The sequence below is a fragment of the Erinaceus europaeus genome, chromosome 13 (genome assembly GCF_950295315.1).
Source record: "Erinaceus europaeus chromosome 13, mEriEur2.1, whole genome shotgun sequence".
In the NCBI taxonomy this organism is placed as follows: Eukaryota; Metazoa; Chordata; class Mammalia; order Eulipotyphla; family Erinaceidae; genus Erinaceus; species Erinaceus europaeus.
Genome location: NC_080174.1, coordinates 84181978 through 84206610, shown reverse-complemented (window position 1 = coordinate 84206610; position 24633 = coordinate 84181978). Strand labels below are relative to the sequence as shown.

The following is a 24633-nucleotide window of genomic DNA, read 5'->3' as shown; positions in this document are numbered from 1 at the left end:
ATCTTATCAGGAAACTGAGATAGAGAGAGAGAGAGAGAGAGAGAGAGAGAGAGGCAGAAGAGGGACCAGGGGGTAATTCTGCAGGGAAATGTGATATGCACTTTTGTATATACAAAGCTATCTAGATTCAGTACTCTGACTTCGTGCAGCTTTATTTATTGACAGAAGTTAACAGAATCTAAGATTAGGAAAAAAAGAAAACGAAATGGTGTCAAAAAACCCTGCCAGACCAGACCACAACACAAGTCTGGCAAACGGCAGTTGGCTAGAAGGGGGGATGTGAAGAGGACGGGGCATCCTATATTATGACAAGCCCTCAACACCTACACTAGGTAGTGGAAGACAGCCTTAGTATGGAAACTCCTTTGTTGCCTCTTCTGAACCCCTTCATCAAAGCACACGGCTGTGGTCCTTTTTATATTTTTGAAAGCAGCATACACTTAAACAGAACTTTCATCTGAAAGAAGAAGAAGAAGAAGAAAAAAAAAAATCTCTGAAACACTACCTACCATTCATGAGGGCGTAGGTGAGAATCATTACAGAGTTGTTTAGAAGGCTATTTTCTTCATTGATGACACGAAGTGTTGCCTTTTTATCTTCTTCGGACGAGTCCTTTGATGTGATGCCAGCGGAGAGGTAAATTATGACCATGTCTGTATCTAAACAAAAACATACAAATTGAGGTTTGCACTGGGTTCTAGCAAAAGGCAGTGTGGTTCAGTTTCCCTGACTTTTCCTGCCTCTAGGACCGTTTGGTGCTGTGGCTTTCATCTCCCTGTGTAGGCTCCTCTCCTCTCCTGCCCTCTGTGGAAAACGCAACCTCATTTACCCAGTGTCAGCTAAAGAGCTGCTCTTAATAAATTTGTCAGAGAAAAGATGGCGATTTCCTCTGGGCACCCCTGGTTGTGGTCATCTCACCATCCCAGGTGGAAATCTCTCCTGTTTAATGAAGCGAAAACTCACAAGTTGATTGTTTCTTCCATCAGGGTGTTTTCCAGGGGCACTCATTTCTGGGAGAGACCACATTGTACAGTAGAGGTTTTTCAAGGGAGAAAAAAGGTTGTGGCACGCAAGCTTGTCTGAGGAATGAGAGCAGTTCTGCTAATCTTTCTACACCTCAAGTTCCTTACCTATAAAATGAGGGTAGTGATAGTACTTCACAGGACTGGTTGAGAGCAAAGAAGAATGGGTGATGGCAAATAGAGAGTAAATGAGAGTGGTCCGGGAGGTGGCGCAGTGGATAAAGTATTGGACTCTCAAGCAGGAGGTCCTGAGTTCAATCCCTGGTAGTACCAGAGTGACGTCTGGCTCTTTCTCTCCTATTTTTCTCGTTAATAAATAGGAAAGTGGGAGTCGGGTGGTAGTGCAGCCAATTAAGCGCAGATGGTGCAAAGCGCAAGGACCAGCATAAGGATACCAGTTCGAGCCCCCAGCTCCCCACCTGTAGGGGAGTCGCTCCACAAGCTGTGAAGCTGGTCTGCAGGTGTGTCTGTCTTTCCCCCGTCTTCCCCTCCTCTCCATTTCTCTCTGTCCTATCTAACAACGACATCAATAATAACTACAACAATAAAAGAACAAGTGCAACAAAAGAGAATAAATAAATTTTAAAAAATTAAATAAATAAATAAGAAAGTAAGTAAATGAGAGGGGCGAGTGGTGGTACACCTGGCTGAGCGCACACATTACAATGCCTAAGGACCCGGGTTTGAGCCCCTGGTCCACCTGCAGGGGGAAAACTTCACAAGTGGTGAAGCAGGGCTGCAGGTGTCTCTCTCTGTCTCTCTATCTCCCCCTATGCTCTTGATTTCTGGCTGTCTCTATCCAACAGATAAAGATACTGGAAAAAAAAAGTTTAAATAAATAAAAAAAGTAAATGAGAGAAGAATCTTAATAGACACACAAACACAAAAAAAGTTCTTTTAATTTTATTATTAGCACAGACCTCTTATTTTTTATCAATAAGTAGAGGGCTAGGAAGATAGCAAAGTAGTTATGCTAAAGACTCTACTGCCTGAGGCTCAGAGTTCCCAGGTTCAGTTTTAAGCCTAAACTAAGCAGTGCTCTGGTAAAGGGGAAAGAAAAAGTGTTAGATGCTTTGTGATGGATCTTATTCTCATTTTACTAAGGATATTTTTTTAGTTACTCTAACAAGTTTTGCCTCAGTGACTATCTACTATCCTATCTTGACAGCGATATTCACAGCCCTGTGTAGCTGTCTCCCTCTGAGAGTGTGACCTAATGATTCATAACATAGAATTCAGCAGTGATGATTATATCAGGAAATAGATCAGGCTTCCATCTGTTTCATAGAGAGGAAAAGAGTCAAATCCTCAAAACTGAATTCTGTCAAGCATCTGAGAAAACTCAGAAGTGGCTCCTTCCTGAATGGAACTTTGAGATGACAGGAGAAGTTTGCTCCCAACCCTATGAGACAACTTTAACCGGAAGCATCCTGTTCTGTGAAATGATCGATATTATCTTACGTCACTGAATGCTGGGGGTAACTTGTTCTCTGGCAATAGGTGGGTAACTAATTTTCAATTTAAAAATTACCCTAACAGCGATGACAACAGGAAACTTGGGTTTTGGTCGTCGGGTGGTAGCGCAGCGGGTTAAGAGCAGGTTGCCCAAAGCCCAAGGACTGGCATAAGGAGGCTTGGTTTTCGTTCAGTTTGTAGATTTCAACTTGAGACTTGAAAGTATTGCTGAGTACGCAGTATTGAAGAGTTAAAATATACTGCAACAAGGTTTATCAACAACTGTACTGATTTTATAAAATTATCTTTTATTTATTTATTGGCTAGAGACAGCCAGAAATCGAGAAGGAAACAGAGAGAGAGAGAGAGAGAGAGAGAGAGAGAGAGGAGAGAGAGAGAAATCTGCAGCACTGCTTCATCACTCGCAAAGCTTTCCCTTTGCAGGTGGGGACTGGGAACTTGAACCCAGGTCTTTGTGCATTGTAACATGTGTGCTCAACCAGGTGTGCCACCATCTGGCTCTCTGGACTGAGTTTAATAACACCTGACTTAAAGATGTGAAGTGCTAACACTGACATTACTTACTACCTTAAGGATTCAAATACAAACAACTCTTAAAGGTAATTCTCATGATTGAATACTAACTGAAAATTTATACTATTAGCAGTTATTCACCAGAAATCAGGGATATGTTTGGTGATGAAAGAAAATTAGTAAAGGTGTACAAGTTACCATATGTGAGGGCCCAGGTTCAAGTCCTGGTCCCCACCTGCAGGAGAGTGAGGGAGAGCTTCCCAAGCAGTGGAGTAGGTAGTAGCTGTCTCTCTCCCTCTTTCCCTCTCCATTCCTATTTCTCTTTCTAATTATAATTATGTAACCCATTATAATTGAAAGGAAAGCAATAAAAGGAAAAAAAACCTTAAGTTTAGGAACATCACTGCCTTTTTTATTTTGCTCCCAGAAATTCAACATCCCAGGCCGACTTTCGCAAACAGAGGGTGGTAGTGGGAAATATCACAGAACCAAAGCTTCCTTCAAAGTGGTGGGGCCGGGCTTGAATCATGTGCAGTCTACGTTCTATTTTGCCAGTTCAGGAATATCACTGTCTTACACTATATATATTACAATGTTGTAAATGCTGTTCTGTTAATTATTACATACCTTAGTTAGGATTCAGGCTGGGGAAAAAAGAAATACTTCCAGACTCCCAGTGGGGGTAATACAGACATAACAGGAGGCTAATATGAGATAAATCACTATCTCTTTGACAAAGATGCCATGTGTGATCAGTGCTTGGACATGTGTGAGAATGACTTCTACACGAGAACCTACTGAGTTGTATTAGCTTTATGATTCTGGATGATACACACTGTCACTGAGAGATGATTTTAATGCACAGGTCTGTGTCTGGAAAGCCAGAGGCTCCTTTAGCAGCCAGCACAGTGCTCTCCATCCTCTCTGCCTAACCCGACTCTACCAAAAAGAGGCAGAGTTGGAAGAAAGTCCCCAATTTTCTATCAGTAGACAGAAAATGAGTACAAAACTAGTGATTAGTGAAATGCTGCTTTTTAAAAGAATATTTATTTATTCCCTTTTGTTGCCCTTGCTCTTTTTATTGTTGTAGTTATTATTGTTGATGTTGAACAGGACAGAGAAAAATGGAAAGAGGAGGGGAAGGCGGGGGGGGGGGGGAGAGAAAGACAGACACCTGCAGACCTGCTTCACAGTCTGTGAAGCGACTCCCCTGCAGGTGTGGAGCCAGGGGCTCGAACCGGGATCCTTACAGCATTCCTTGCGCTTTGCGCCACCTGAGCTTAACCCGCTGCACTACTGCCCAACTCCCGAAATGCTGCTTTTGTATGGTAACTAAAGTGGGAAGGACACTTGACGCTTTTTCTTCCACCACTCTGTCACCAAAGGTCTGTGTCCCCATCCCCACCCTCCGTAGATAACCACTATAGTTCTCACGTAGTCTTGAAAATAGGTTGACATTTTGTTTTTATCACATTTGTATATTCAGTTGTCTATAATCCACATACAAGTGAAACTATTCTCTAGTTGTCCTTCACCTGACTTGCTTCACTGAGCATCATCTCTAATTCCATCCACTTTATCCCAAAGGAAACAATATCATCCCTTTTTATTGCTGCCTAATATTCTCTTTTACCCAGTCATCTGTCAAAGGGCATTTTGGTTGTTTCCAGGTTTTTGTTATTGTGAGTAAAGTGACTACGAACATGGGGGTGCATATATCCCTTCGAATCAGTGTTGTTATATCTTTTGGGTGTAAGCCTAGTAGTGGTAAGCCTAGATTTCCATAGTGCTTGTACCAGTTTACATTCCCACCAGCAATGGAGTAGAGTTCCTCTCTCTCCACATCCTCTTCAACACATATCTGGTACACTTGACTTATCTTTACAACAAACTTATCTTTACACAGACTTATCTTTACAACAAACCTAGAGAGTAGGCCTTTTTCATTAGTCTAATTCTGTCCCATGTCTTTGAAACATTGCCAAGTACATAGCAGATAATAAATAACCATGGACAGAACAGAAGTAATGACATCGAGTGCAAGCTCTTAGAAGGAAAACAAAGTTCATTCACTGTGTGTCCTAGGATCTGGGGTCAATTTAGGACATGGAAGATATCTGCTCTAGCTTAGCCGGAGGTAGAAACCTTGACGGAAACTGAATATCATAACAACCACAGCTAACGGCTACTGAATGTTTATGATAGAATCCTGGATCTGATTACCACTCTAGCTTGCAGATGAGGAAAGTTGCAGACCTGGAGAGATCAAATAATTTACACATAGATGACAAGGTCAGACAAATTTCAGAGTAGGAATTGGAATCTATACTGGTTGAAGTCCAAAACCCACATATTTATACTATTTCCTAAAGTATTTCTTGTATTTGTGAGAGAATGAGGGAAAGAAAGTGAAATTGATCCTATGCTGAATATGGGCCCCAGATCAAATTGACTGGGGTTTACAGTTAACAATATTTATATACTTTTCCCATATTTGGGAGCTACTCTCTTCCTTGATCCAAATTTCTAGTCTTTTTTCCAACTGTGACACCATTTCCCCAGACAGTGCCTTTGGCCCACCTGCAGGTTAGCTGTCAGACTCAGGAAAAAACTAGTAATGTCATGGGCCCCTTTTAATATATCTAAGATAGACCTACTAGCTTTTTCCAAAACGGAAATCCCAAATCTTCATCTGCACTATTCCAGTCTTTAGGTTCATGATTAGTTAACAATTTGTTCTACTTTCTATCTTAACATTTTCAGCCACCAGATTCCAGATGCTACTATGATGCCAAGCTGACTCTCCGGGGCAGATGACCCCACCAATGTGTCCTGGAGCCCTACCTCCCCAGATCCCTGCCCTTCTAGGGAAAGAGAGAGACAGGCTGGGAGTATGGAGCGACCCGTCGACATCTATGTTCAGAGGGGAAGCAATTACAGAAGCCAGACCTTCCACCTTCTGCATCCCACAATGACCCTGGGATAAAGAATATTCCCAGAGATAAAGAATAGGAAAGCTATCAGGGGAGGGGATGGGATACAGAGTTCTGGTGGTGGGAATTGTGTGGAATTGTACCCCTCTTATCCTATGGTCTCGTCAATATTTCCATTTTATAATAAATAAAAATAAAATACAAAACAACAACAACAAAAAAAAGGAAGCCAAATAGACATAAGAGGGCCATTCTGCCATGTGTGATGTTCCAGCTTTAATTTATTAACTTTTAATGTTGTGCTAGACTTGAGTGCTTCACACATGCCAGGCATGCTACTACTGAACCACTTTCCCTGCCACCACAGTGTTACTTTTATGCTATCAAGTTGGGTTCTTTTCCCACTGAATTGTCAGTAGAAACTATGAGAGAGAGAGAGAGAGAGAGAGAGAGAGAGAGAGAGGGAGAGTGTGTGTGTGTGTGTGTGTGTGTGTGTTATGGAGAGAGACCTTTGAGCAAAACTCTAGAAATGTTTTATCTGGTTTCAAAAAGGACACCGCTGAGTATGTAAAAAGTAGTGTTCTGAAACTACATCTAAGAAGTCCACGATGGTCACTCTTGGCAGGTTGTAGTTTGCCAACACTATAAGAAAGGGTTAAAAAAACAAAACAAACAAAAAAAAAAAAAAAGAAGAGAAGTGCTTCCCATCAGAGCAGCCTTCTGCTAGTGTGCAGTGCAGAAGAGTTTTGGGAGAGGTTTAATAAGGTTTCTGTTCACAGTTTTAAAGCTGGAACCAAAAGTCAAAATTTGAAAACCAAGAGGTTTCACATAAAAATCCAGACTTTTGGATTCTCTTGAAACAGAAATTCTCGAATCACCCGGCAGGCATTTCTGTAAGACAACAATAGGTCATCAACAGACCTGATTTCTCTCAATACACCCTATGTCACCCTGACCATCAGACTTTGCGCTTACTTGACTCCTATTTACCCTACCCAGTCGCTGCTAGTGAATTTTTGCTTCTAGCTTTTAAAACAAAATGAAGTCAACACTGGATTTAGTGTGATGGACTTGGGGGGTGGGGTAGAGACACTGCCCTAGAGAGGTGTGAAACTATACTGCTGAAATGTCGTCGTATTTAAAACTGGTAGTTAATACAATTAGATAAAAAAAAATACAGTCACATTAAAGTCAAGTTAGATAAGAACACTTTGGGGGAGGGAGGCCGGCAGGGGAGAGAACATAACGGTTATGCAAAAGGCTTTTATGCCTGATGCTCTAAGGTCCTAGGTACAATCCCTAGCAATACCATAAGCCAGAGTTGAACATTTCTCTGGTCTATCTATCTCTAGCTTTCTCTGTATCTCTCTTTTTCAAATAAATAAATAATGTATTAAAAGAAAAAGAACACTTGCAGTGAGCAACCTAACAAAGAGAGGACAATTTGTAAGTGGCACTTCTAGATAAATGCTAGCCACACTGCCTACCGGCATTCCTAAATTCTTGGTAACTTGACACTCTATTACCTTCTTTATTTTACTTATTTATTTATTAATTTTATTGCCATCAGTGATATTACTGGGGCTTGGTGCCAGCACTATGAATCCACCACTCCTGGTGGCCATTTTTTCCTTTTTCCTTCCCCCTTCTATTTCTTATTAGTTAGGATAGAGAGAAATTGAGAGAGGTTCCCCACCTGTAGGAGGGAAACTTTTCGAGTGGAGAAGTAGGTCTACAGGTGTCTCTCTCCCACTCTATCTCTCTTTCCCTCTCTATTTCCGGCTGTCTCTATCCAGTACATATAAAAAAACCTAATTAATACATCTTAAAAAAAAAGAAATTGAGAGAGGACAGGGAAATACAGACGGAGAGAAATGCAGGCACCTTCAGACCTGCTTCACTGCTTGTGCAGTGGACTCCCTGCAGTTGGGGAGCTGGGGGCTTGAAACTGGGTTCTTGGGCTTGGTATTATGTGTACTTAACTGGGTGAGCCGCTACTCAACCCCTTTCAGCTGTTTTCTATAAGATCAATTATGAATAGCTGGTGTTTGCCAAGATTGATACATGAAATTCAAACTCACCTCAATGGCCCTCCAACTTGTATAATCCCTTCCTCTTGAGTGTGAGGACTGCTAACAATTGAATTGTTAGAATATGGCAAGGTGAGGGGAATTCACCGTGATTATGCTAAGTAGGTGACAAAGATGGTGGATTTCCCAGATATAAAGATCTCTACTAAGATCGTCACAGGAGAGCAACCTGATGGAATCAAATGGGGAAGTGGATCTTACCAGATCAGCTATGGTTTTTCTATTTGTTTGTTTATTTATTTATGATAGGATGAGAGAGAAAGAACCAGGCATCACTCTGGCATATATGTTGCTGGGGATCGAACTCGGGACCGCATGCTTGAGAGTCCAAAGCCCCATCACTGCACTATCTCCTGGACAGCCCAAGGTTTTTCTAAAGAAAGTCCCATTCTTTTTTCTTTTCTTTTCTTTTCTTTCTTTTTTTTTTTTTTTTTTTTAAGTCAGAAGCTTAAAGGAGAGATGCCCCACTGTTGGCTTTAAAGCAGCAAAGTTTGACAGTTGCAAGGAACAAATTCTGCCAACAAGCATGGTATAAAGAATTTGAACCTTAGACATTACCACAGACCTGGCTGACACTAAAGCTGCAGCTAAGCTGTATCTGGACTCTTGCCCTGTGGTATCTGTGGCATAATAAACATACTATTTGAAGCAGCTGTTGAGTAACTTGTCCTGCAGGGACATAGAATTAATATGCTATCTAACATAGTTACAATAATTAACAACTTCCGTCTACACAGGGCCCACCATATGCTAAACCCTAGGCGCTATTTGTCAATGCCGAAATACTGTTAATACTGACAGTGAAGAGCGTGAAAATATGCCCTTGGGGAGTCAGGCAGGAATGCAGTGGATTAAGCGCAGATGGCACGAAGTGTAAGGACGGGTGTAAGGATCCCGGTTCGAACCCCTGGCTCCTCATCTGCAGGGGAGTCGCTTCACAGGCACTGAAGCAGGTCTGCTGGTGTCTTAATCTTTCTTTTCCCCCTGTCTTTTTTTCTCTATTTCTCGCTGTCCTAACAATGATGACATCAATAACAACGATAATAATTACAACAACAATAAAAAAGGGCAAAAAAAAAAAGGGAAAATAAATGAATATTTTTTAAAAAAAGGGAGAAAGAATGGGAGTCGGACGGTAGCACAGCGGGTTAAGCACACGTGGCCCAAAGCGCAAGGACCTGTGTAAAGATGTAAGGATCAGGTTCAAACCACAGGCTGCCCACCAGCAGGGGAGTCGCTTCACAAGGGGTGAAGCAGGTCTGCAGGTGTCTGTCTTTCTCTCCCCCCCTCTGTCTTCCCCTCCTCTCTCCATTTCTCTGTCCTATCCAAAACAACAACATTGACAACAACAATAATAATAACTACAACAATAAAAAAAAAAGGGCAACAAAAGGGAAAATAAATAAAAAAAAAAGAATGTGGGCATTCCCCTGGTGCGGGATGGTTCTAGGAACTCAGATATGTGCGTCATTAAGGAGCAGGAAGAAAAGGGCCCAGGAGTAAAGAGATCATGGGTACTAACTTCCTTAGGTTGGTAAAGATGAAAACATCTAGCAAGAGCTTAGTATCAGATGAACACTATGCACTATGACAAAACAAACATTTAATCCCAAGTTGATTTAAATGAAAGTCCTCAATGCATTTGTGTGATCACTAGCCTTTGCCGATGACAAGCTTATTAAGTCCTTATTAAGTGGGAGAAGGTTCTTACTTGCATGGAACTTTGTGTTGTTGCTTGTGCTTCGGATCAGCTGAAATGCCTTTTGAAAGCCCAGTGCATGCTGGGTAGGGCTGTCCAGAGACTTGACACTGCTAACGAAAGTGGACATTTTCCTCTTTGTCTCACTGGTGGCCGGAGAGAGGAATGTTTTATAGCATTGGTCTAGGGAACAGGTCCTCACAGTATCTGCTACAGTCAACATGGAGATCTGCAGGAAAGAGAAACTGTATTATCCAGCCATGTAAAAAAAAAAAAAAAAAAGTGTTTCAGAACAACTCCAGGAGTGAAGGCCTATACAACAATTTCTAAAAGTTAAAAATATGGGGCCCGGGGCATAAATCTATCAAATTTGCAAAGGATTAGCTAAGGACTGGCAGAGAGGGATCCCAGAGTTTGGCTTTTATTCCAAGATGAAGTCAGCAGTATGGTGTCCATATACAACATTTAAGAAAAGTATTTAATGAGGAAAAAAAGATAACTTAGCAAATATTGCCCATCCTGATTTTCCAGATAGAGACGGGCAAAAGTAAACAAACAAACAAAAAACATGGGGTGTGTGTTTTAAGTAATGACATTACTTTGTAAAAACCTTTGAACTTAGAAAAGTTAAGAGTGAAGCCATCAATCCCCACAGGCGATGAATATCATCAGTCATACACACCCATCTCTGAGGTGTTCCAGAGATTAGTAAACCTCATAGGATTTCCTTATCTCTCACTTCTCGTTAATCCTCTGAGTCCAGTATGGATTCTGAATCCAAAACCTTGTCTTCCAGCCCCTACATTAGCAAAATCTCTACTGGAAAAGTTACAAGAAATTAGAAACCTTAACAAAGTCATAAAAGAAATCCAGACTTGGCGTGGTATGGGTGGTTTAAAAAGAGATTTAGCTATCCAACAACAATAACTATAACAAAATAACAAGGGCAACAAAAGGGAATAAGTACATAGATAAATGCAAAAATATTTTAAAAAAAAGAGAGATTTAGAAGACAGAGTGCTTGCTTCACAGGTGGTGAAGCAGGTCTACAGGTGTCTGTCTTTCTCTCCCCCCTCTCTCCATTTCTCTCTATCCTGCCCAACAATAACAACATCAATAACAATGATAATAATAACCACAACAATAGTAAAACAACCAGGGTAACAAAAGGGAAAAAAGCAACAACATGGGCAACAAAAGGGGGAAAAAAATGGTCTTCAGGAGCAGTGGATTCCTGGTGCAAGCACTAAGCCTTGGCAATAGCCCTAGTGGCAAAAAGAGAGAGAGAGAGAGAGAGAGATTTGGAACCACAATTGGTAGCTGCTTCCTCAAATACAAAAAACAAACAAACAAACAAAAAAACCTATTCAGTGGCACTGGAATCACTTGGGGTGGGTGGCAGTTACCTTACCTTGTCATGCTCGTCGATGGCACTGAGGATGACCTGGGCGGCGTCCTTGGCAATCTGAAGTTGGGTGTCAGTGACAGCAGCCCCATGGTCGAGGATCACTACTATGTGTTTTGACTGTGGTCGGACTGTGGAGACGTAGATAGGTCTAGGAAAAGTGAACCACAGTTACTTTAGGTAACAGGCCCTAAACCAAGCACAGAACAATACAAATGTTGGCGTCTATTATTATCTTAATTTTAATTGGTCCCCCTTCCCCTCCCCTTCTATTTTTTTTTTTTTTTTTTTTACCTACAGGGGCTCAGGGCCTGTATTATGAATCCAGCACTCTTGATAGCCATTTTAATTTTTTTCCCCTTTTTTTTTTGTTTATTTGATGGGACAGAGAGATATTGAGAGAAGAGGAGAAATAGAGAGGGAGAGAGAAAGATAGATATCTGCAGACCTGCTGCATCATATGTGAAATATCCCGGCTGCACTGGGGAGTGGGGGCTTGAACTCAGGTCCTTATCTTGGTCTTTGTGCATAGTGCTATGCACGTCTGACAGGGTGCGCCACTGTCCGGCCTCCTTATTATGTTTTTAATAATAAAGAACCCTTGTAATTATTTATTTACTTATTTAAAAAAATTATATTTATTTATTCCCTTTTGTTGCCCTTGTTTTATTGTTGTAGTTATTATTGATGTCTTTGTTGGTGGATAGAAAAGAGAGAAATGGAGAAAGGAGGGAAAGGCAGAGAGGGGGAGAGAAAGACAGACACCTGCAGACCTGCTTCATTGCCTGTGAAGCGACTGCCCTGCAGGTGGGGAGCCAGAGGCTCAAACTGGGATCCTTATACTGGTCGTTATGCTTACTGCCATGTGCGCTTAACCCACTGCACTACTGCCCGACTCCCTACCCTTGTATTTATTTACTCAGTTATTGGATTGAGACAGAAACTGAGATGGAAGGAGAACACAGAGAGGTATTGAGAGAGAGAGAGAGAGAGAGAGAGAGAGAGACCTACAGCACTGCTTTTCAGCACTTTGTGAAGCTTCCCCCTACTGGTGGGGACTTGAACCGGGGTCCTTGCATCTGTAACAAGTGTGCTTAATTGAGTGTGCCACCACACAACCCGTTATCCTCGCCCTCCCTCAGAGACGGCCAGCACAGGACAAGCTGTAGCGCACTGGAGATAGCTCAAGGCAGCAATGTGTCATCTGCAGAACAGGGATCAGTGATTTGCCTCTTCAGAAAGTGAAAGGTTTTCAGAAGCAAATCCAATGGGAGGCTGATTTTTTTTTCTTTTCCTTTCCTTCAGTCCACTCAAAAGTCAGCCCTCTCAGCCGCACATAAGGACGCTGCTGATGCTGCTTCCTCTTCCCCAACTTTCTGCTCCAGGAAATGGAACTGGAGGAAGAGACAGAATAAAGGAGGAAGAAAATGTCCAGACCAGCACTGGGGCCTCCTTTGGAGATTTATAGAGCAGAACGTTGCTAAAAGTGAGACAGCCTCTAATCACTGAGCATGCTGAGCAGGTTTGAATGGCAAATTTAGTTTCTCCCCCTCTGCAGACAAAGGATACTGCTAAGAGGACCCTCTCCTTTCTGTACCAAAGCAATTCACACAGGTCAGCTACCAAAAGGCCTCTTATCTGAGCATTTAAAAATGTGCCATCAAATTTGTCCAAGGCTGTGATAACCACTCTTCTTGCCAGGTTTTTGTTTGCCAACACTAAGGAAAAAGGGGTGGTGAGGGGGAGCTCCAGTGGAGAAGTGCCTTCTCTCAAAGCTGCCTTCTGCTCGTGTGCAGTGCAGGAAGATTTGTGAGAAGCTTTAATGAGGTCTCTATTCACAGTTTTAAAGCTGGAACAAATCAGGGGGAGCTTAAGAAAGCAAATCAATCTCATGAGAATTCTCCCCTTTACTGACACCGCCACTAGGTTTTCCTGTGAAATGTTAGATGCCAGTTCAGTCACAAAAGCTGGGCACAAATTAAGAAATGTAGGCAAAGTACCAAAGAAACTCAAAATCTGGCCAAGTTTACACTATTTGTTCTCAAGCCAAAAGTCCTGCATTAATAGTTAAAAAAAAAAAAGTATCACCGCATTTTTCCACTAGCCTGTACCATGGAGCCAGCAGAGAAATTGGATTAAAAAAAAAAAAAAGAATCAAGAGTGATGGCTATCAGAAATGAAAGAGAAAAAAGAAAAGGAAATCTGACTATCGTCACTGAACTTTCTTTTTGTTCCTACAAGCTATGCAAGAGGCTTCTCTTTAAACAACACAATTCCTTCTTTGCAACTCATAAATGAAAAGCAGAATATGTATTTGCACTGCTTCAGCAGGCTGTGGAAAACCACTTTAGAAGGATAAATAGAATATTAAAAGTTAGCTCTGGGAGGTGGTCTTCATAGCACAATTGTGAGCAATCAATTTCTTTTTTCCTGTTGCACTGTTCAGAGGACTACTGCACACTTCAAAGAGATATAAAAACTTGCAAGGGCATCAGAGGAAAGTAGTCAGAACAAATAGAGAAATGGGACTAGCCATCCAGAAGAGAAAAACTAGATTGCTTAGCCAAGGGAAGAGAGGCTTGATGGCTAACATATGCAGATTTGGGGCAGAGCTGGATGAAATGTAGGTGAACTGGGACCATTGGGAAAAAAAATAGGTAAATGTAATTATTTATACACATAGACATAGACAGATAGTTATAGAATCAGCCCTGCAGGTGAGGAGCACAGGCTGGAACCTAAATCCTTGAGCATGACAGCCTGGCCAATACAGTGTTTTTCTACAAAAATCACAGTGGTGCTTTCCCTGGGGGGGACATCTGAGATGGATTTTCTAGTACGGATGGAGGGAACTAAAGTGATGGTTCTTTTAGGTTCCACACAACGACATGAGAAGAAGCTAGCACCTACCTAACTCCAGAGTTTCTGGCACAGTCGTCTGACTGCAGAAAGCAAGCCATGGGAACCAAAAGGAACAATGTCTTTGCCTGAGGGGTTTTGTAAATTGATGAGCCTTGTCATACAAATTATCACAGCATTACTGCCTTCCTGGCTAAGTGGTACAATCCCAAATTATTTCTCTGAGAAAAGGGGTATGTTAATGATCTCTAACCAAATGTTTTCTGGACAGTCTTAAAAAAACGTCCAGTGGCTAAGATTTGTCTGCAAATCTCAGAGGGCTGACCAGATACATTACCACAGAAAGGGAAGTTGAGAATATGCTAATCAGATTTCTAGGGCTGTACTTTAGAGGAGGTATTAACATTTAAGCCTCAGCCAAAGATATGTGAAGCTCAAAGCAGCTGGGGTGCTTCGAGCAATGTAATTTCTTTGGTAAAGATGGTGTTTTCCTTGGCTTGCTCTGGACATGATCCTATACCCTTCTCTAGTGTTTCCACATGCACATATGGTAAGTGGTGAAGTCATTTCAGAGCAAGTTTCTGAAACCAGTACAAAGAAGCAAAGCTGTGTGTGTGTGTGTCAATAGGAGTCAATCATCTCATAAGCAGCAATGGAAACTTTAGCTTAATGAGTTCACGTACCTACTGCGATGCTCATAGCTGCCTTTACATCGGAATTTGTGTGCTGGGAAAACAGTGAAAACTCCTTCTTCCGAACTGAAATACTGCCACTTAATTCCAGGGTTGGATTTCAGGTTGTCTGCAAGAACTGAAGGAAGCAAGGAAAATGAAATATAGCCACCAAGTCTGCAGGTGCAGGCAGGCACTGCTCCTCCTGCAGGCGTCTGCTTTGCATGGACTACTTGGAGGATGAAGACATTTCCACTGGTATCAGACTATAAATTTCCTATGAAAATTCTTTCTGTGTTGGGCCTTAAAGCCAGCCCCCACCCTGCTCTGCTCCATTGCTGACACTATAGTCTATTTACATAATCATTGTTTTGCCTGAAAGATCCCCATCTTTGATCTATCTTCTTTCTACCTGGAGACCTGCCCTGCCTGCAGAGTATTAATTAATCCCACCAGTCAAAACAGTCGCTAACGACACTTGCACCTTCCCAGGATGCCTTTTACCTCTCTCCACCCCCTTTCCTAACCATTTCCACTTCCGAGTTGCCACTTCCGATTTTACCCTATAAAGCCCACTCCTATTCCTGGTTTTATCTCCCCTGTCCTGACCTGGAGAAGGGCTGGCGTGAAGAGCAGGGGGGAGAGGGGGGGGAGGATTGCGGTTTGGCGCCACGTAGCTTAACCCGCTGTGCTCACACCTGACCCTGGAGTGCCCACATGAATCAAGATTTATATTGCTACTGCCATGAGCTTGGCTCCTGGATCATCTCTCTCTCCTGTTAAGCTAGCCCTGCATTTCTGGTCCTGAAAACCTGTCCCCGTGAATATAAAACTTAATGAATGTTTCAACCAAGTGAAGCTAGTGTTCTTCACATTGTATGCTGACACTGATGACCTGGATTATTTCTCCAGCAGAAATGACTCATTTGTTCTAGTTTCTCCCCTCACTGGGCTGACTATTCCCTGGAGGGTTAGCATACGTATCTTCCTGTGTGGCGTGACTTCTCTAAATATGACATTAAATAGGTGTTCTCTCTAGAGGAACTAGACCTGTAAACTTGACCTTGCTTACTTCACAAAGAAGAGAACAACATACATATAGGATATAGGATTCTACTGGAAAAGTCAGAATTAGGGGGTCAGGCGGTGGTGTACCCAGTTAAGCGCACATAGTACATAGTGCAAGGACCTGTACAAGGATCCCGGGTTCAAGCTCCCCAGCTCTCCAGTGGCAGAGAGGTCCCTTCACAAGAGGGAGAAGGTCTGCAGGTGTCTCTCTTTCTCTTCCCCTCTCTCAATTCTCTCTGTCCTATCCAATAAAATGGAAAAGATGGCCACCAGGAGCAGTGGATTCCTAGTTGCCAAGCTATAGTGGTAACCCTGGAGGCAAAAAAAAAAAAAGAAAAAGAAAAAGAAAGAAAGAAAGAAAGAAAGAAAGAAAGAAAGAAAGAAAGAAAGAGAATAAAAGTCAAAACCATAGTCATTCTCTGAAGGCATGTAGGATGTCTCGAATGGGCCAGTGCCAGGTTAGAGGCTTTCCTCCCAAGTATTTCACTTAACCCATAAAAGAACATGAAGATAAGGGACTTGAGAAAATGAAAGAGTTTAAGTGATTTGTCCAAGGCTTCATCTATAGGTAGTTGAGCGAGGATTGCAGGCCGGGTCCTCCAGCTCCTGTGTTCCACACGTGGTATTTCCTCCCATGCCGTGTATGCGGCCTCTCTGCCCCTCAGTGCAGCTCTGTGGCCACCTTTTGTTGCATATGACCCTCTAAGAAGTCTCTGCTGCCATGTCAGCATGTCTGCCAAGTCAGACTTCTCTCCCTTATCCGCTAAACTTACCTTTCTGTCCCTCACTGACTCTGTTATGAAGTACATATGCACATGCTACAATCTGTACAGCCCATGCTGATAGACACATAAAGAGGAGGGGCCAAAAAAAAAAGTACAGTAACAGTTATGCCAGTAAAATCACAGGAGAAGAAAAGAGAGTAGAAGATTCCTGGAGGAGGACTCTGAGCAAAGGTAAAAAGCACAGTATGACATGCATTTGACAAATGCCAGAGATAAAGCACTCAGTGCCACATGGCAATCCTTACATGTGGTACAGGGCAGTAAATGATTCAGGTTTTGCAGACCATTTGGCTTCTGCTGAAATGATACAACTCAGGGAGCCAGGCAGTGGCACACCTGGTTAAGCGCTCACATTACAGTGTGCAAGGACCCACGTTCAAGCGTCTGGTCCCCATCTGGAGGGGGGAGAAAGCGGTAAAACAGGGCTGCGGGTGTCTCTCTACCTCCCTCTCCTCTAGATTTCTCTGTCTCTTTCTTCCCTTCTTCCCTTCTTTCTTTCTTTCTTTCTTTCTTTCTTTCTTTCTTTCTTTCTCTCTTTCTCTCTCTCTCTCTCTCTTTCTCTCTTTCTTTCTTTCTTTCTTTCTTTCTTTCTTTCTTTCTTTCTTTCTTTCTTTCTTTCTCCTCCAGGGTTATTGCTGGGCTCAGTGCCTGCACCACGAATCCACTGCTCCTAGAGACCATTTTTTCCCCTTTTGTTGCCCTTGTTGTTGTAGCCTTGTTGTAGTTATTATTGTTATTGTTGATGTCGTTTGTTGTTGGATAGGACAGAGAGAAATGGAGACAGGAGGGGAAAACAGAGAGGAGGAGAGAAAGAAACCTGCAGACCTGCTTAACTACCCGTGAAGCTACTCCCCTGCAGATGGGGTGCCAGGGGCTCGAACCGGGATCCCTACACCAGTCCTTGAGCTTTGCGCCCTATTTGCTTAACCTGCTGTGCTACCGTCTGACCCCATTCTCTCTGGTTCTATCTAGTAGTAATTTTTTTTTTTTTTTTTAAGGAAGTGTTGTAGTCAGGGAAGTGGCACAGTGGATAAAGCATTGGATTCTCAACCATGAGGTCCTGCGTTCAATTCCCAGCAGCACATGTACCAGAGTGATGTCTGGTTCTTTCTCTCCTCCTATCTTTCTCATGAATAAATTCTTAAAAAAAAAAAAGAAGTGAACTTATAAAACTCTTTGTAGTGCAAAAATCAGTCGAGGCTATCCATAAGTGAACATGGAACTGTGTACCAATAAAACTATATATATATATATATATATATATATATATATATATATATAGTGGTGATATAGACCTGGCCAGTGGTCCTGCAGCGTTAGCGGTAGCCCTCCAACAGATAATATACAATGTGGGGGCTTTAACATGCGTTCCAGAACACACACAGGGACCACAGCATATTTTCTTCTTGGTGTAAAATCTCCTGATCTTCAAATTACAGGGGAGGTAACAGGTTCAGAAGTGTTTTTTTTTTTTTAATTTAAATAAAAAAAAATTTTTTTTGAGCTGCCAGAGGAGATGTCACAGTGGATGTGAAGAAAGTCAGAGTGGGGGTAGATAATATAATGGTATGGCAAAGAGACTCTCATGCCTGAGGCTTCAAAGTCCCATGTTCAATCCTCCACACTACCATAAGTCAGAGCTGAGTAGTACTCTGGGGGAGGGGGGAAAAGAGAGAGAGAAAAGAAAAGTTGAGCCAGCACATGGCCACAGCACCTGACCCTCGCTCTGTCAGGAGACCTATCAAGTTCATCACTGGTCTCAGGAGGCCACTCTCTCTTTCCCCTATTACCTTCTTTCCCCTATCACCTATGACTGATGTGCAAGTGTATAAATTTGGAAGAGTGCCCTCCCCTATCCCACCTTATCTCCTGGGGTTCTCACGTCATAATCTTGATCTCATTTGAACACTGTTTTCCCGGCAACCCTGCCAACCTGGCAATAAAAAAAGGCAAACACTGCCTTTGGAAGGAAAAGCAAGCCTCATGACCTCATTTAAAAGTAACATCTGTATCAATAAACAGGCTACAGTGAGACTACTAAAAGGCAAGCCATGAGTACAAGAATGTCTTAAAAATACATCAGAACGCAGATAGTGCCGGATACACGGAGCTTCACCACAAAAGATCATTCTTATTGCTTCTAGTCATTCCTGCATTGGAGTTTAATGATCAGGCCATGTTCCCCAAACCCTCCTGTCGAGATCTCCTTTGGCATCTGATTAAATTTCATCCATTATTTGGTGCCAGCAGAAGATAAGATGGTAATAAGGACCCCAGAGCCCAGAAGGAATCTATCATTGTGGTGAGCACCCTGCAGGCCCCTTTCTGACCTAGATGTGGAGGCGGAATGAGAGTCTTATTATCCATGCAGACAACCCACAGGGGGCTTCCTCCAATTCACAGAGTTAAGTAGGTGTTCTGGCCACTGGATAACTCAGGCTGAGAATCCTGTAAAAGCACTCCTTCCTCAGACATGCTGGAAGCTGTCCTAGAAAAAGCTGGGCAGACGCCCAACCTGCTGGCCTGGGATGTACGGTGTTCGGCTTTCAGGCAGGGTCTGTCTCCATCTAAACCGTCCGTAGACAGAACCGCAGGAAGGAGGTAGTGACTGGTTTCTTCCTTACTGATACTCACCCACAAGACAGAACTCATCCCTTTCTCTGTGTAGTCCTCCAGTGTTTTACCTCTCTTTATACCTTCCACTCTAGTTAGCATTCATGCTACAGGTAACTCTCACTCGTCCATGCCTAGACACCTGCTCAGACGCTTGAGGATGAGATCGCATCTAAGTCATCTCACCAGAAAAGTGGAGTTCTGGTTCTTGTCACATCAAGGTGTACACTCTACAGGAGGACGTAGCTTAGCTGTAGCACGCAGGCAGAGGAGACCTGTACAAAAGTATTGTTCAATCCTTTTCTTTTCTTTTCTTTTCTTTTCTTTTCTTTTCTTTTCTTTTTGCCTCCAGGGTTATTGCTGGGGCATGGTGCCTGCACCAAGAACCCACTGCTCCTGCAGGCCAATTTTTCCCATTTTTGTTGCCCTTGTTGTTGTTGTCACTGATGTCATTGTTGTTGGGTAGGACAGAGAGAAATTGAGAGAGGAGGGGAGATAGAGAGAGGGGAGAGAAAGATAGACACCTGCAGACCTGCTTCAACGCTTGTGAGGTCCCCCCCCCCAGCAGGTGGAGAGTTAGGGGCTCGAACCGGGATCTTCAGGCCAGTCACTGCACTTCCTGCCCTGCGCACATAAGCCAATGCACTACTGCCTGATCTCCCCAATCCCTTTTCAACAATTCATCTGATAAGTTCTAAAAATAGGACTTTCTTCTGATGCCACATCAAATTAAATATTGGAGCTAAGTCATTCTAGAGCCATAAGAGTGTGAAATATGTTTTGAAAAGGATAAACTCCCTTGGAATATCCCTAAAATAAACCTACTAGCTTTTTCCAAAATGGAGACCCCAAATTTTCATCTATAATATTCTTGCATTTAGGTTCATGATTAGTTAACAATTTGTTTGGCTTTATATCTTAACTCTTTTTCAGCCACCAGGTTCCAGATGCTACCATGATGTCAGCCTGACTTTCCTGGGCAGACGACCTCACCAATGTGTCCTGGAGCCCCACCTCCTCAGATCCCTGCCCTACTAGGGATAGAGAGAGACAGGCTGGGAGTATGAAGCGACCTGTCAACACCCATGTTCAGCGGGGAAGCAGTTACAGAAGCCAGACCTTCTACATTCTGCACCCCATAATGACCCTGGATCCATATTCCCAGAAGAATAAAGAATAGGAAAGCTTTCAAGGGAAGGGACTGGATACAGGGTTCTGGTGGTGGGAATTATATGGAATTGTACCCCTCTTATCCTATGGTCTAGTCAATACTTCCATTTTATAAATCAATCAATCAATCAATCAATCAATCAATCAAGGATAAATTCTCCCTTCTAGCACTGCAGCAAGTATAATTGGTACAGAAACAGGGAGGTAAATGGAGACAAAGTCTGCTTGACTGATGGTTTCATGAGACCACATGTGTTAAAAATGTTGTCAGCCATATGTATGAAAACGGTGAAATTTACTACAAGTCAATTAGACCTTAGTAAAACTCTATGTCAATAAGAATGATTTTATAATTATGCAATTTTGTTGAGCATCATGCAGGCCAGTTTCATATTGTGTGCTTTTCCTCTCCTCTCCTCTCCTCTCCTCTCCTCTCCTCTCCTCTCCTCTCCTCTCCTCTCCTCTCCTCTCCTCTCCTCTCCTCTCCTCTCCTCTCCTCTCCTTTCCTTTCCCCTTTTCTTCCTTACCAGAGCACTGCTCAGCTCTTGCTTTTGGTGGTGCAGGGGACTGAACTGAGGACTTTGGAGCCTCAGGAATGAGAATCTGTATGCATAACAATTATGCTATCTACTCCCACCAGTGTTCAGAATTCCTCTATGACTGATATATCTACTTTACAGAGCCAACATGCTCAAAGCCATAGTGATAACCTTGATGTGATCTTGCAGTGTCTGCCTGCCTCTTTCCAGAACTAGCTACAGTGCTTCTCTATGCTCTAGAGGCGTGTTGAATGAGTCACTAACCAACACATAGAAAATAACTAACTGATTATTTCTTACGGGGTAGAATAAGTATCTCTGTGTGAATGTGTATAAATTTTGGTATTTATCAATTAAAATAATGGTTGTGTTTGCTTTTAAATATACAATGTATCTCCAACTAAGGAGATACACAATGAAAAGAAATGATTTTCATGATTGGAAATAAGAGAAAAGGCTAAAGCGACCCCTTAATGTTGGAAGAAAGAAAGGAAGGAAGGAAGGAAGGAAGGAAGGAAGGAAGGAAGGAAGGAAGGAAGAAAGGAAGGAATTACTAGGGTTGGGGAGACAGCAAAATGGTTCTTCTAGGCCTGAGCTGAGGCTCTGAGGTCCAAGGTTGGATCCCTGGCAGAACTAAGTAATGCTCTGATCTTTCCCATTAAAAGAAATAAAACATTTAAAAATAAACAAACAAAATTGAACTATGAAAATTAGCACACATTAGTTGGGTATTTCAATGCCATGGGGCTTATCATTGACACCATAGGCTGCTACAACTGGAACATGGAATAGAAACACGTTATACCTCAGAAAGCAATGAAGCAATGGACAGTAGTTGCCTCTGGGCTGGGGAGACAGCATAATGGTTCATCATAAGACTTTCATGCCTGAGGCTCCAAACTCTCAGGTTCAATACCCAGCAAGCCAGAACTGAGCAGTGCTCTGGTGTTTCTCTCTGTGTCTTTCTCTTTATACCGCTCTCATTAAAATAAAAAACAAAAAAAAGAATATCAAATTTATATAGGGCTAAAGAGCCGTATCGTCAAGACACCGTATTATTTTGTATGTATTCAAAAGTGTCTGATTTTTGCAAACTTAAAGAAATAAACTGGCCGGGGTGGGGGGGTGTTGGGGGAGGGTTGGAAGATAGCATAATGGTTAGAGTACATGCCTTACTATGAGCAGGGCTCTGTGTTCCACATCTGGAACCCCATGGTAACACTACCGGCAGCAACAAGGGGAAACTCTATGAATGGTGGACAGGGGACTGTGTGGTCCTGTCAGTCCCTGTCTGGCACCCACTACCCCCCATTGTGAATGAATAAAAAAACTGGAGGATGTAGGGGATGGCAAGAAAGTCAATGTACAAGGAAGTAAAAGCCCTGGGTGCACATTCTTATTATTATTGTTAAAAATAACTAACTAAATAAATGCACTGTGGTTGTGGTGGGGTGGTGCATTGACACTTATGATGGGAAGATTAGAAATAACAGTCTTGTAATTATCACTCTCCTCTCTCTCCCCCCTCCTCTCTCTCTCTCTCTCTCTCTGTCTCTCTCTCTCTCTCTCATCCACAGTTCTTGCTGGGGCTCAGTGCCAGCACTACAAATCCACACTACTCTCAGTGGTCATTTTTTTCCCCTTTTAAATTATTATTATTATTATTAGATAGGACAGAAAGAAATTGAGAAAGGATGACGACATAGAGAGGGAGAGAAAGATAGACACCTGCATATGGGCTTCACTGCTCATGAATCAGACCCCCTGCAGAGGGTGGGGGGCTCAAACCTGGGTCCTTGCAGTCAGTAACATATGTGCTTAAACAGGTGTGCCATTGCCTGGCCCCTGATCACTTTTTTCAGTAAAATGAATCCAGGCACATTTAAATAACAACAAACAGATATTACACAGAGAGACACCCAAGCCACGCTCCAATGCTATTTTGCACTTTCTGTTTAGTTTGGGTTGGCTATTAGGGTGTAGAGGGAAGACCTGACCAATCAAAATGCAATGGGAAGAATAAACCATGGCCAGTCAAGCCCTTCTCTTTGTGTTACTATCTAAATAGCTCCAAAGGCAGCTTTTTAAAAGGCGAAACCAATTTCACTATTCCTTCATTTAACAACCCCCCTGCTTTTTTTTTTTCTTGCCTCCAGGGTTATTGCTGGGGCTCAGTGCCGGCACCACGAATCCACTGCTCCTGGAGGCCATTTTTTCCCTTTTGTTACCCTGGTTGTTTTTATCGTTGTTGTGGTTATTATTATCATTACTATTAATGTCGTTGTTGGATAGGACCGAGAGAAATGGAGAGAGGAGGGGAAGACAGAGAGAGGGAGAGAAAGACAGACACCTGCAGACCTGCTTCACCACCTGTGAAGCGACTCCCCCGCAGGTGGGGAGCTGGGGGCTCGAACTGGGATCCTTACGCCAGTCCTTGTGCTTTGCACCAAATGTGCTTAACCCACTGCGCTACCGCCTGACCCCCCCCATTTAAAAACCTTTTAAAGGTTTCCAACCGGCCTGTTCCTAGCATGCAATCCACTCTTCTCATACCACTTCCTACTTTTCAATGCTGCCTTTTCTCTCTTGGACTCACTACTTCAAGTAGCTATTTCTTTTACTTTCCCAAATGTGCCAACCTTTTTGCACAAGGCGATCCTTAGGCCTGGAATAACTCTCCTTTTCCAGTTCCTCTAAGTTAGTTCTTTCTAGCCTTTGGGGTTTGCCTTAAATTTTATCTTTTCAAAGACCTTTTCTGACTAACTATCTTTATAACACCCAACATGTTGTCCGAACAAACGCTGGTAACATCTGTTATGTATGTCTGTGCCCTGCTGTTTTACGTCTCTCATGCAGATGAGACGTAAGCTCCATGAAGGTAGGAACCAAGTTAGTTTTGTCACATCCCAAGACTCTAAAATGTGTCCTCATTTTTGAAAGTGCTTAGTACTTGCTGAGTGTGTTAGTGCATGATGGATCATTTTTTAAAAAAAGTTTTCCTTTTGTTGTTTTTGTTTTTTATTGTTGTTGTGGTTATTATTGTTGTTGTTACTGATGTCATTGTTGTTGGATAGGACAGAGAGAAATGGAGACAGGAGGGGGAGACAGAGAGGGGAGAGAAAGATAGACACCTGCAGACTTGCTTCACTGCTTGTGACGTGACTCCCCTGCAGGTGGGGAGCCGGGGGCTTGAACAGCTATCCTTAGGCCGGTCCTTGTGCTTTGTGCCACCTGCGCTTAACCCACTGCGCTACATCGACTCCTGGGATCACTTTTTTGTGACCTTCATCTTTGCAGCCTGTGAGGTCTCTCAGTTTCTTTACTTGCACTGGGTTTAACACCCTGGTCCCCACCTGCATGGGGAAAACTTTACAAGTGATGAAACAGTGCTGCAGATGATCTCTTTTCTCTCTCTCGCTTGCTCTCCTACCATCTCAGTTCCTCTGTTTCTATCCAGGGGGGAAATATATGTATCTAGTCTACAGAGAGATAGCAACATCTATCTCTGCCTAGTTCTTATGTCAATAGCTTTCCCAGAGAAAATCAAGCCAGTGAAGTCCTCAAAATCCTTGACTATCTTCATTAATGCTTAAACACATGAGGCTAAGGAGAAATCAATGGATTACAAAAAGCAAAATGTTTTTAAACAGAAAGTCTAATGACTCCTAACTCAAGGAATATGGCTTTTCTGATGCCTAGTTCAACACTATTCAGGAAAATACATAGATTCTGCCTGTCTCCCTTAGCTTGCCAAATACAAAATATGACTATGCTCCAAAAAAAAAAAAAA

At 42.6% G+C, this 24633-nt stretch overlaps 1 protein-coding gene across 1 annotated transcript in view; it reads right to left on the bottom strand.

The window, feature by feature from the left end:
• Positions 1 to 485: 485 nt before the first annotated feature.
• The window catches only part of CACHD1 (cache domain containing 1), a 200802-nt gene continuing 176654 nt past the window's right edge, over positions 486 to 24633 (bottom strand). The window contains exons 5-8 of the mRNA XM_060206358.1: positions 14681 to 14807; positions 11145 to 11289; positions 9746 to 9962; positions 486 to 659 (exon numbers count right to left, since the gene is read on the bottom strand). Of these exons, the coding sequence (XP_060062341.1) occupies positions 502 to 659; positions 9746 to 9962; positions 11145 to 11289; positions 14681 to 14807 (647 nt within the window). The 3' untranslated portion in view covers positions 486 to 501. The remainder of the gene's footprint in view (positions 660 to 9745; positions 9963 to 11144; positions 11290 to 14680; positions 14808 to 24633) is intronic.